Below are 13,686 nucleotides of genomic sequence, written 5' to 3'. Positions count from 1 at the left end.
TTGAATTTTCTTACTTAGATTTTTAGAGCGTATAGTATTCAGAAATGAAAACAGCATTATAAAATTTAATTATTCGACACTGTATGTTATTTTTAAGTTTGTTTTGTAATTTTATTTATTTGCAGTACCTGATAAATGTATGACTGCTTTATAAGTCGCAATTCAGTAGAAAAGAGAAAGTAATAGAAATGGAGAAAAAAAGCATTTTGTGTAATCGTACTGCACAATAAAGAGAAAAGAATTTCAAATACAACTTGCTCATCCTGTGGGAGGCTGGATCTACAGGACGAACGAAGCCGTAGCTTTAAAGTAAGGACAATGCTTCCATTTATAACTCGTAAGATTGACACAGCAATTTGTGCAAACATGTATGCGTATATTTTTCCTTTAATATACCGCTTAATATCATTTTCATGATATCGATGATTAAACATTTCATTCACAGGCGTGTTCATCTCCACATGGTATTTAAAACATTAATTCTAATTCATATTTCACATCGAGAAGACGTTTTTACAGTAATTTTTTTTTTAATAATAACGATACTTAATTATAATGTGAATTATATTGTGCAGCTCGATCATTTTTATTTCTGAACGCGTAGAAAAAAGATTGAGATAAATAGTGCTTCTTGCGAATTTCTCGCATGAAATTTTATATTTAACGCCTAAAAATTTCATTTCACGGAAACAACAGTCATAGCCATCTATTAAAATCCATTCTTTTTAGAACATGTAACAATAGTATAAAAATTCTGATTTCAATTTCTAATGTGGAAATTTCGATTCTCGCATTTCTAACATAAAAGTTTCAATGAAGCTCTGTATATCAAAGACTCTTCTAAAGAAATCAATTCAACAAAGTAGATAATTGAATTGAACGCATAGTTAATTATATATGACTTAATTAATGTGAGCATCAACGTTATATACACTTGATAGAATTGACTGAGCAGATAGAATTATGTTAATTATTCCACAATATATTTTGGTATCTTATTTAAAGCTATTGTAAAGCACGTTAGTAGAGTTGTCCATGAGAGGAAGCAACGTATTTTTAACTTAAAAGTAAAACTTTTTGTAATATGAAATTAAAGATAGAATACAAACTATACAAAGACTGAGCTACATAATGAGAGATAAACATCCATTTCCACGATAAAACAATATACCGCGTTAAAATTTGGTCACTGCAAAAATTACTTCAAAAGACAAATTTACAAGGGCTCGCAGTACAAATGATTCCATTACTAGTTGATACCTAGAATTCCATCAGCTGCATAGCTCAGTCTTTCGAATCCATTTGCTTGTACTCGACTATTCAAATAGGCCGTAGTCAAACGAGATGCATAATTAAATATTATAGATTGCCACGTAAACTTTTCTCTAAAATAGTTGATATAATTTATATATATTTATCTCGTAACATGAATAAACAAGCAAAATCTTCATAATTTAAAGAGTTCGATGTTTTCTATAATGAAGCATAGTTAAAACAATGGCTTATTGGAAATTTATAACAGATTTGTACGATGATAGGATATGTTCAAAAATATTTAGAAGAAAGTTCTAGAGAACAAAAGATGCGATTACGGTCGACTAGAAATATTTGGCCATTTTTTTCTCTGGTAAATTGTAATTAATACTTTGCCTGTGTTCGCCGCGATTGCAATTTCGAATCAAATCTTACTGGTCTTGCTTTGTCGAAGAATTTCCCGGAAGAGAAGATTTTTCTGCAGGGGGTACAGGTAAAGCTTTAAGGATAGCGTGCACTTCTTCTGCCACTGCCATGAGAACAAATTTAAACTGTTGCTTTGTCGCAACCATATCAGATCTTTGATCTCTTATATGTTCTAATGTAGCTGCAATATCGATTTCCTTGGCTCCTTTCATCATACGGTTCAGGACCATGTCGATTAAACAATATGTACCAGTACGCCCAGCGCCATCACTATAAAAAATCATATTTCTTACTTCTATTCAATGAATCATTGTATGTGTCAGATAAAATTACGAACTATGTATTTTGCAAAAGAGCAATTTGCTATGATAAGTATAATATCTTAAATATAAATTTTACCTGCAATGCACAACTATAGGGCATGACCTGCCTTTGTAAGACTTGTTAATTTTCCTAAAAACAGACAATAATAAACATTAGAATACATTTTATATAAATGTATTCATATAAATGTAAACATATTTATATGACTATAATTTAAACACCGTAATTATTGTTTGTATCACTGAATGCTGAAGTTTAAATTATATTTACAGTTTTACATTGTGACTACTTACCGGCGGAATTCAAGGAGAGCCTTGATGGAGTGTGGCACGCTATTCTCAGGCCAGGACAAGAAGTGGAATTGGGTTACAGTTCTTGTTTCACCGGTACGTAAATTCTTCAAGTAGAAGGAACGCACCAAGTAGTCGTCGCACCAGAAATGCTCAGAAACAAGATGCACCTCATAAATGTGATACAATTCTGATCCTTCTTCCGGCCAATAACGGTGACACATGGCAACACCTTCTTCGGTAAGTCTAGTTAGCATCACGATTACGACGCTGCCTTGTTCCCAAACTAGCTGCCAAAAATCAGCCGTTGTTTCTGGCAATGGTCCTTGTGTGGCGATATAAGCTGGATTTCGAGGATCATGGTCCGTCTAAAAAGAAAGAAAAATATATTTATTTGAAACATTATTTTCTTATCATTAATCCTACATTGAGAAGCAAGTCACACGGCTTTCTTGAGTACGTAGCAAGCGTATTTCCTATTTTTTAAACTATTATTACGTGATTTTGGTGATTTTTTTCTTTACATTATGCAGAAGTTGTTTAGATCTTATTATAATTAAATTTGCATTTTTTATGTTTAATCTAATAAAAAGCCATTTTGTGGGAGTTAAACTAATACCTAAACTATTGTAGTGCACGCATAACGTTCATCTAAAATAAAAGTTTATCACAAAATGTAGATATAAATTTACAAGAAAAATTCATTTTTTGTACAGTCTTCTTGAGCTTTCTATTTAAATATTTACTTCTGTTCACAATTAGTTTCAATGATAAATTAAAACAATTAAAAGTTTTGTATGTCAGGCACTTATATTAACTTCTTCGCTGCTTTTCGTACAATGATCTTATTTTTAAATTTATATCTATATTTATGATACCTTAAAACTCATGCCTCGATTTGCAATCAATACTATTGAAATCTACGCGGAAGCGTTCACAGAGGAAGCATTGTTTCGTCATTAAAACTGCGAGAATATAACAGAAAACTCTCCATGCTCCATGTCGTGTGACTTACCGATTTCTATTTTCAGTTCCATTTTCAATGATTTTAAAATGTAAACCACGTACGTGTTATTTTACTCTATATTTATGTCTTTCTTGAATTTTGAAGAAATGTCAAAGTATAGACAATTTTAAGAATACTTACGATCGTAGAGGCGTTAATATAGTCGGAGTTATTGGCATTAGCATAATCGTTTAGAATCACCCTGGAATGATCGTAGGGAATTGCTGCACCAGGACGATTACATTTGACGTTCTCTTCATTTTGTGCGACCTCGGTCGAACAAGGATCCACCTCGTACGCGCACAATGCCGCCCATTCTTCGTCCAATCGATCTTTATTCTTCAAATGACCCTCCATGTAACTCTGGAGATAATACGCAATATTAAAAAAAATTTTGCAAATTATACATACCTTAATTTAATTAATTAGGTTGACTTCACTTTCTGTGAATCTTTATCTTTGCTTTGAAATGCCTATGGAAATATTGCATCAACTTACCAGAACCATTTGTCCAGTAGATATGTCCATATTTGAAAGAGCCGGTTCCTCTCCCCAAGAGGAGGTGCTAGATCGATTTGACGGCAAATTATTGGACTCGTTCTCCCTGGTTAAGCTTGTAATTCGCGGTGATTCTGGCTTATCTGCCGGTTGTTTGGCATGCATCCTTGCTCTGCATAAATCTTGATAGTCCTTCGATGCTTCCGGATCGGGTGTAGCCAATCCTGCCAGTTTGGCTCTTGCTTTAGCGTGTCGACGAGCGATCACCAATGTGATTGCTGCAGCTGCGATAGCAGCTACGACTCCTGCAGTCACTATCGCTCCGAACATGCTCGAACTCATTTCGGTTTTTCTAACAACTTCCAGCATTGCGGGTAGCTTGGTCTTTAAATAAATAGAAAAAAAAGAGAAGCATATTAATGTTTTGTTTCGACAGAGTTATTTCATCAAAGTGTTTGAATACGCTGTTTAAAATAAACAGAGGATCACATTTCTGATTGTAATATTTTCTTATCGACAAGTGATCCTACAATTTAGTTTGAACGCGAATATTATGTTCTAGATATGTTGTAAGATGAACCTTGTCACCTATGCCTGCACGGATCACCTCGACACCTAGAGTGTTTTTCAATTTTTCACGTATGTCATCTGGAAATAAAATATAGCTGATTAATTTCATGCTTTATACGATTACGTGATTATTAGTTAGATTATTAATTAGATTCGTAGACAAAAGAAATAAAATCTAAATAGAGATTTGCTTAAATTCTACTAAATAAATGATTCTGAATGTTTTTAATGTTTCTGTACATTCCATGCATTTTTCGCATCATTCAATTTTCTTCTTCGTCAAATTATTTGATTACCTATGTTGTTGACTACATCAGTAGCGTTGTAATTCTTATTATTTTTAACCACTTTGAACGTCACTTCCGCACGACCAACTCGAATATCTTTCAAAGAGCCAGACGTTAGTCCCAGTAATTCGCCCACCTAAAAATTAAACGTTGTTTCATCTGTGCTCTTCGAAGCAGATTTATAGATTTAGAGAAAAAACAATTATTACTTTTTCGACAACGTGTTCACCGTCCGACCATTTATGAAATGGTTCTTGAAATTCCACGTAAACATGATCCAGATCGACATTGTTGTACGATTTCGAGTCCGCTTGCTGGCCCACTTCCTTCTTCACATATGGATTAAGCAGCACGTCATTCTAAAATTCAATATTTCATTTTACATTTTATTTCGTATTCCCTCACGTTTGAAATATTTTCCATTTCGAATTGACACTTTGCTTTTCTACGCGATCGATGACTTACGTTCTGTTCGGTTTCAATGGAATCGGAACGATTTTCATTTCCTAAAATAAGAAACAAACTTATAAATAAACTGTCGAAATATCAATTTACGTCGGGGAAATAATGATTGAAAATTCCAATTATTTACCGGACGGCGATGGAGTTTTAAACGCGTAGTTGTTCGTTGAGAATAGTGGCCCCGGTTTCTTAACATCTCCGCGTTTAAATCCGGCTAGACCATGCTTTCGAAGGAGTTCTTTTAAATCGTCAGCGAATAAATTGCCGTAGGCATTGTCTAACAGTACAGAAAGAACAACATTGTAAATTTCTTTTTTCTTTTTTCTTTTAAGCATTTCAAATCAAGTGTAACCTCACGCAACAATACATCTACAATTTATTAATCGAATAGTATACCGTCGGTGTCGATGTCAGCTTTATCAGCAGTCTGAACGAGTCCTCCTTCCGTGTAAATCCCATTGTCCATCGGCGAACTATCCTTCTGAGGCAGTTCTTCTTCGTCGCTCAGATCGTCGTAATCGTCGCTGTTGTAATCGTTCTTCGAGTTACGTTTCACATTTTCCAAAAGAAGCTTGTTCTCGTCCGTGGCGTCGCCGAACTTCCTGGGTTTGTACTTTCCTGAAAACGCTTTCTCGTACTCGAGATCCTCATCCTCCAGCTCCTTTTTATCGGAATAATCCTCGGACTTGTCATTGATCAGGAACTCTAGGTCTGAGAGCTTCTTCGACACCTCCTCCTCCAGAGCATCTTTAATCGATTCCATCGCGTTGTCGTCGTAGCTTTGCAAGTATCTCCCGATCTGAGGTTGACGCCTGGTTCGAGACAGCCTCTCGTCGATTCCATCGAAAGTCAGTGGATTCTTGCGCGAACTGCTTCCGTCGAGGTTCTCCTCGTAGGTTTCTTCGTTCGTTAGTGAGTCGTATTCGTTGTGAGTGTTCGAGTTGTAGAATCTCGGCTTGTAGAGCTGAGAATCGGTTTCTCTGAGATGTCCCTTGTACGGCGATCGAGGATATTCATTGTCGCGAAGAGCGTCGGGGAAATATTGATTTCGTGTGCCAGGAGGATAATAGAGCTCGTTGGCGAATTGGCTGTTGAACTTGTCGTTATTTGGCGTGAATTTCACTATGGCTATCGTGGGCATCTTCAGAAACAAGGTTGCATCGTTACATTGGCGACGCGAATTTTGAAACGAGAATGGGAGGTAATTTTTGAAATGAAATTTTATTACAGCTTCGTGTTAAATACACTTTGTGTATGTCAACTGTGAGATTTTTATTGAAAGACTGATTTTTTTTTCTTTCATTGATTTGTTTAAAGAAGATGGAAATTTTAAAAATTTATAAAATAGAATACTCACTAGCACAACACAAAGCGTTGTTAATTACGATAGCGTGATGAACTTACTCTGGCCTGATCGATTTCATTCTTGTTTTCGAAGTGCGTACGTTGCTTCAAATGCTGACAGAGTCGAAGATCATAGTTTTCTCTAAACGATATAAAAAATTATATTTTAACATTCCGAAGAAAGAAGGAAGAAAGCAGTACTATAATATTGTAAAATTTATGTAACACTGCTTTTCGCACACCTTTTCTTTGGTCTTATATTCTAAAACATTCTTTCTCTTTCTTTTTTAATCATTTATAAATTTTGTAAATATTCACAGAATGTTTCTAAAATATTCAATTGGATTCTTTACATAAAACACGCTTTTTAATAGCTACTTTTTTTAATAGCTCTTTTGATATCAATAACTATTCCTTATATATATTATCTGTATATTAATAATGTAAAGTACCTGTGGCGTAAGTTATACAAGATCATTTGCATGATACATTGTGTATAGGGATGGGACCATTTGTATTCATCTACTTGCAGCCTCTCTAATTGCAGTCTTAGCAACTCCAATTCGTCGACGTTAAAATTATATCTGAAGAAAGGAAAAAACATTAATTAAAAATTTTTAAATTAACTTTAAATAGTTTCGCAAGTTGATACAATATTAACTTGGATATTTGAACATATTTTATTTCAGTAGTTTAACTAGTATAACTGGTAAGTTAAGTTTAAGTAGTATAACTCGTGTGTGGTCAGACACTAAAGGAAAACTATTTACTATTACCATAAAAGATAATATCAATTACCTTTTTTTTTATATTAACGTAAAATATCCTAAATTATTTATCAAGAAACACAGAGTGTTCCAATTTTTGATTAATCGAACTTTATTAGAATATTTCATGAATATAAATGAAGCAACAGAGTCAAAAAGTGGAGTAACTGTTTAAAATGGATGCGAGTACAAAATGTTCAGTGAAATAGCCGATTTTATTTGAATTAAAAAAAAAAATCCCTTCATTCTCGTACAATTCATCAAAGTTCATTGGAACAAATTGTCGTTATAATATGTATACGTTTAGGGAAAAAAAAAACATAAGTAAGAGAAATATTCGTTTAATCAAAATTTCCTAATTTTTTATTGATACATCTTCTTAATCTTTTCTTTCGAAACTACCTTTTTCGCAAGAAGATCTGTCATTTGTAAATACTCACTGATAATAGTCTTCGTCGTTTAGATCCGTGTATAATGGTAAACATCTGCCAAACGCAAGGTCTGTAATATTAGAAGTGGACAATCGAAATTTATTCGTGTGAAACGTTGCTGACTGCGAAGAAAGAACGAATATATTCCTTTGTTCAATTGATAATTACCATTGTAACACGTTTCCATTCGGGGATCACAGAGGCTCTCGCTGAACAGGCATCCTAAAACAAATTTACATGTATCAATAGAAGACTAATGAAGCTTCGATTAACAAGCTTTTCTTTTAACACACTGTATTAGACGAAATTGCAATTATCTTTCTGCAATCAATTCAAATTAAAAATGCTTAATGGAATGTAACGCAAATGCAATACTTATAAAATAGAAATATAATACTTATAAAAGAGTAAATATGCCCCATAAGATCAATTACGACAATATAGCGTAATTATACAATATATATATGCTGTATTAAAATAGTAGAACTTATAATATTTAATACGTGTATTGATTACTAATACTTTGTTTGTCAGTTTTATATGTTGTACGACTATACTACAAATTTTATTTCACATAAATATTTCGTGTACAATGTTACTGCATATTATGTTTATTATATAAAATGATAAAAAGCAAAAGAGTAAAATTGTGCAATATGTACTTATATGGATATGGTTGCGTAATATATAGCTATTTTAAGAAGCATTTCAATGTTGTTCAAATAGGGGAAAAAATGAAAATTTCCTCCCGGTGATAAGATTTGATTGCTCCTCGACTTCTGGAACAGGTAATATGGAACAGGCGAGTGGCGTGTTCATTTCCCTTGACCTTCGTTTTAGAATTGAGCTCTTTTGAAAATACCATCGCGTCGAATATATGTATCTCGATTCTACGTTTCATATTTCACGAATATCCTTGGTGCCGCGAGAGCTTGATCAAGGAAATCACGTCAATTTTTTCCATCAATTATATTTCATACAATAAAATTTATTCTGCTACAATGAAATTCAATTATTATTGTGACAAATAATTGCTTGCTATTTTTAGAAATAGGATAAACCCGCCTCCCCTAACGCGAGATCCTAGATTATCTTCGTGGGAAACTATCGAGCGTAATCGCGATGATTGTTTGTTCAAGACAAAACGTTTATCAGTTGTACGTTAGCGTTAGAAACTATTGAACACCTCGAGGAAACACATGTTAAGTGAAAATTGCATTGTAAAAAGTTTTTTGGAAGATTCTCACTTAACTGTAAATACATTCAACGTATTGATGAGATTGTTTGATCATTTTTTTAACTCTACTGTTATATAGCACAGGCAGTGAAGTTTAAGATTTACTGATAAAATAACGAAGAGTTAATCTTTAAATTATTGAATAGTTATCGTTATAGTTTATCATTGTTCTTTAACATGAGACAGGTCTCATAAGATATGAAACATTTAATTATTTAGTTCACTTTTTCAGATGGACAAACGAGACAAAGATCGGATGGTATTGGTATTTGATGCAACAATTTGAGAATTGATGAAAGTGATGAAGATACTGTTTGAATGACCATACTGAATGAAGCGACCATGAAGAAAATTACGACGCGGAATATTTGTTTCACACAAATACCTCTGTTCTTCCGATGTAGGTGAAGAATGAGCTCACTGCACAAAATGTTACTGTGACGAGTTCACGAAGATTGCTAGGCTGAGATGAGATAGATTTTGTATGCTCAATGTGCAAAAAAAAAAAAAAAAAAAAAAAAAAAAAAAGTTAAAAAAAAAAAAAAAAAAAAAAAAAAAAAAAAAAAAAAAAAAAAAAATNAAAAAAAAAAAAAAAAAAAAAACAGAAAAAGTTCAAAAAAAATAATAAGCTTCTGAAAAAAAACATAAGTGAACTTTCATGTTAGAAACCCGTTTTTCCTCTATTTGCGAATTTTGAGGTAATCATTTTTAATCTAATACGAAGACACTGATCTTCTTTTCACTCCGTTTTCCGATAGATTGTGAAAGAAGAGATATCATTTCCTTTAAAGCGTGTAAAATCGTTTATGAAAAGTGTTTTTAACCCGTACTAGGCGACGTTGCTCTTTGATAATTCAGCCACGAGCATTGAACGGATCAGCTAAGACTCGACAGGGAACAAACCTTCATCAAACAACGAGTCGAATCAAGAAGAACTGTCTTTCTCAAAGCAAGTGACTAGGAGGCAAAGATTTTAGGGACAAGAGAGTGGAATAGAAGAGAGAAAGGAAACGAGGGATAGACGAATTGGAGGGTCGCACTCGTGGATGGAAACGGATCCAGGGCAGAGAAGAGGAAGCAAGTTTGCAAAGGCGGTGCGGTGGTTGCGTGGGATGTACGGTTCGATAATCATGAATGTCTCGTGGGCGAAAATCGAACATCGCCTCCTTTTCTTCTCCACTTTTTCTTTTTTCTCTCTCTCGAGTCCAGCCTTATGTTGAAGGAGCAGCGAATTTTCAAGGTCACGAGCAAATAAGCTTATCTACAGCTTATACTCGATCAGACAGACGGTGTGTGCGAGTAGTCGCACGCGACGAGAAAGTATCCGATGGAAAATCGATGGCGGCTGAGTATGATGAACACAAGGCTATTGGATGGAGAAAAGAGATGTCAAAGAAACTGTTGAGACGAGAAAATTCTATTAGTAATTCCCCTTTTTTCCTTTTGGACTGAGGGGAGATTTTTAGAAATTGGATTCTCACTCCTTCTTATTTCTTATATTTTTTTATTTGTTCTCTACTTGTGAGAAGAATTGTATTTATTTGTTAGTCTTGCCATATTCAGCGAAAGGAAAAGGAAATGTATTAAATATTAAATATTATAGTTGAAACTCCGACTTTTTTCGTCGATATTATAAGATTGTCTTCGTTGCTTTTTTTTATAATAATATATTTTAAAATAATATATTAAACTAAAATTATATTTTGCGTGCGTAAAATAAAGTCTAACTCTCCACTACGATAATATAACAACGGAAATAACAAGGAAAAAAAATTGAAAAATGTCGAAAAGTATTAAGCTCATAATGAATTATTCTAATGCGAAATATAATTAACATTTCTAAAAATTTTTATTAATAGAATTTTTCTTTTGCAGAAGATATTGAAATATTATTCTATTCTGATGGCATTCAGAGAAATATCCGTTAAAAGGACTGTTGATCATCGTTGAAGGGAGAAATGAAATCTTCTCAGAACTATCGATCACGTTGTAATAAAAGGAAAATAAAAATACCAGAGTTTTTCTAAACGAGAAGACTGTAAGGTAAGGGAATCAAGAATTTCATTTATCCCCTTTGCGCTTTCAACCCTCCTTTTTGCTTTTTTTGCACATATTGTGATTCTTTTCTTTTTTTCAGTATAATAGAAAAAGAAAATCTGGCGTATATTGTAATATTATAATGGCATTATAATGTAGTATTATATAATAGAAATAAAGTTTATCCTTTATAAAGGATAAATAATATATAATTTAAAAATATTGGTCACAAATTATTTTTAATTCTACGAAAAGATCATTCATCATTACTTTTCTAAATGTTCTACGTCAGAAACGTTCATTATTGTTTTATAAAATTTGTGCAACATTCATTGTTTTCCATAAATTTTGGATCAAAGTTACTCTTTAAAAGTTATTTTAAAAGTATTATGTAATTCTACGTAACTTCAATGATCATTTTTCAGATAACCACTGAACCAGAATTAAGAGTCTATCACAAGAAACAGTTTCACTTGTTGCTTATTCCAAAGGCATTCAAGGATCTATAAAGTGATTCTCAAACTATTCTCCAGAGGAAAACTGTGGTGGAATAATCGTGGAGATCTTTGACTTACCAACATCACCATCACCCAGAATTACGTGATGAAGGATGAAGAGCACCAACAGCTCCGAGCCTCCTCGCAACCACCGTTTACGGCCCATAGATCTTCCTATAATTACGTATATTCAATTTAGTTTCTTATTCAAAACCAAACAGATATCTCTCTCTATATATATTTATCTTTTTTTTTCATTTAATCTGAACCTTATAGTAACGATAGCTTTTTTTTTTGTGAAAGAAGAAAAATTATCTTGAACAGAAATAAAGATAAATTAGAGTAAGCTAATTACTGTTTCTTTGAAGTTCATGGTTCGAAGTTGGTTGCATATTCATTTTCATTAATGAAAGAACATGGATCTTCATTTTTAATGAGATAAAACGGAGTAAAAGAAGAAACAGAAAGCGAGTTAGAAAATATGTGAAAGATTGCGGTCAACATGTAGAAATGAAGTACAGGTACGTCTCTAATTATGCGTTGATAATTATGACGATTCATTTTTTTGTTTCAATATCTTTTCATTTATATTCGATATAGATATTTATAGATTATAATTGTCTCTAATCATTGTTGTTAATTAATGATATTATAACAAATTTAAAAGCACCATCAAATTTGAAAGAATATCTATCAAAAGATTCTTATTCTTTGACATACTTCCTGTATATATATAATATCTTTTAGTATGATAAATAATTATATTTACAACAATTTTGTCGACACAAATATCTATTTAAATTATTCAGTTAAAATATAACAAAATACAATTAGAAACCGTTCACTTGCGAGATTTCAATTCCACAATGGAAAATAATTCGCGATATGTATTACACTGTGGAAAAGTGTACAAGCTGTTCGGCTCGCTGTACGTGAGTTACATGGCAACTTGTTGAAGTAACCGAGTTGTTCATCAGGTCAGAAACTGTTTTGTCGAATGCAAGAGCTTCGTTAAAATCTTCCAAAAGGAATAAAATTACTGTATTAATCTAATTTCTTCACTGTTGTGAATAACGAATCGCTTCATAAAGGGTGCGGTATACCTTTGCGTAACGTTTACGCAATCACGGTGTATACCCCCATAGTCAAATGACACCAAAGCGAGAGCAAAGCAAATTAATAACAGCACGGAAAATAGCTTACTTAAAATCCGGAGTTCAGACTCGACCAATAGTTCCAATGTAATTACTCCTCTAATTACTCCAATCTCGATTACCATCCAATAAAAACAGCTGTTTGTTCTGTCTCTTCTCAACAATCATTCCCTTCTGTCCCACCAATTTCTACCTTCTATCTTGCAAGTTAAAAGTAGATAAATTAATATACCTTAAACGCACATCTAATCCGATCCCTAACAACTAGAGTCTGCGTTCTGTTCTGATTCAATTCAAGCAAGTGATAAAATTCCGTGAACTACCGACCACGTCTCCAGTTATACAGTCGAAGCATCAGGTTGTAGTCACGTTCCCTCCCCCTCCGTTTTTCTGCCATACTCCTTCGTAACAGCGAGGAACGTGTCTCTCCGTCGGCTTACCTGGGTGTGACACCTGGTTACTTTTTCTTCTTAAGTTCAATACATCCTTGCCGAGGATCCTTCGACCTTTGGACGTGTGTACCGGCGTGCGTCAAGGAGAGGAGAACTGGATGCGATCGACTCGTTCGACTCGAAATAGAAATTATCGGCAATAGACCATCTCCTACCCTGTTGTGCCGCAGCAGTGCCACCGACTGAGTACTCTTCCACAAAGAATGAGCGCAAGCAGGGCATGCGTTGACCACGGAAATCGATTGCAACGCGCACATGCCGGCTGGCAAACGATCAAGGATGTGGATAGTGATGGGACCAATACCCTCGCGATACCTGGACCTTGAAAACGACGATTTCACAATACATTGGATGCTTCTTGATATATGGATTATCACGTTACAGCGACGCGTTCGAATGGGCGTGGGAAATCGATCTGGATTGCGTGTGCGATTACACTGAAAATATATTTGCAATACGTGAATGATAAAGTGTAACGGGATAGAATATCTTTATCAATACGAGAATTAAGAGAAAAGATTAAAGAATTTAATTTGGATGAAATAATGAGAATTGGATGTGTCTGGAAAATTCGTCAAATGGAAATTAATTTCTACAAAGAGGACAATAATTTTTTATGTATGTGTTAATAAAAAAATACAGTTTTGTAC

At 33.7% G+C, this 13,686-nt stretch overlaps 1 protein-coding gene and 1 long non-coding RNA gene across 5 annotated transcripts; one reads left to right on the top strand and one right to left on the bottom strand.

The window, feature by feature from the left end:
* Positions 1 to 546: 546 nt before the first annotated feature.
* Positions 547 to 13,480, bottom strand: LOC122536156 (receptor-type tyrosine-protein phosphatase N2). Of its 3 annotated transcripts, none has more exons than XM_043668294.1 (18): positions 13,025 to 13,480; positions 11,509 to 11,604; positions 7,828 to 7,881; positions 7,669 to 7,729; positions 6,914 to 7,045; positions 6,522 to 6,603; positions 5,514 to 6,258; positions 5,248 to 5,394; positions 5,121 to 5,179; positions 4,865 to 5,014; positions 4,665 to 4,791; positions 4,379 to 4,446; positions 3,799 to 4,182; positions 3,442 to 3,663; positions 3,310 to 3,315; positions 2,298 to 2,662; positions 2,080 to 2,133; positions 547 to 1,950 (listed from the first exon to the last, which is right to left on the bottom strand). In XM_043668294.1, exons 2-18 carry the CDS (start codon positions 11,594 to 11,596, stop codon positions 1,686 to 1,688), a joined length of 3,009 nt encoding a protein of 1,002 aa, XP_043524229.1. In that variant the 5' UTR covers positions 11,597 to 11,604; positions 13,025 to 13,480; the 3' UTR covers positions 547 to 1,685. The 3 variants fall into 3 exon arrangements, with proteins under 3 accessions (XP_043524229.1, XP_043524231.1, XP_043524230.1); XM_043668296.1 differs by having other exon boundaries at positions 5,121 to 5,161; positions 13,025 to 13,357; XM_043668295.1 differs by lacking the exon at positions 3,310 to 3,315 and having other exon boundaries at positions 13,025 to 13,357.
* Positions 9,480 to 12,748, top strand: LOC122536166. 2 transcript variants are annotated; one of them, XR_006308350.1, is made up of 4 exons: positions 9,480 to 9,594; positions 9,730 to 10,010; positions 10,772 to 10,939; positions 11,359 to 12,748. It is a non-coding gene; the product is annotated as an uncharacterized LOC122536166 (long non-coding RNA). The 2 variants fall into 2 exon arrangements; XR_006308349.1 differs by having other exon boundaries at positions 9,481 to 10,010.
* Positions 13,481 to 13,686: the final 206 nt, after the last annotated feature.

The sequence above is a fragment of the Frieseomelitta varia genome, unplaced genomic scaffold, assembly GCF_011392965.1.
Source record: "Frieseomelitta varia isolate USP_RPSP 00005682 unplaced genomic scaffold, Fvar_1.2 scaffold_805, whole genome shotgun sequence".
Classification (NCBI taxonomy): Eukaryota; Metazoa; Arthropoda; class Insecta; order Hymenoptera; family Apidae; genus Frieseomelitta; species Frieseomelitta varia.
This window is presented reverse-complemented; position numbering and strand designations above follow the sequence as displayed.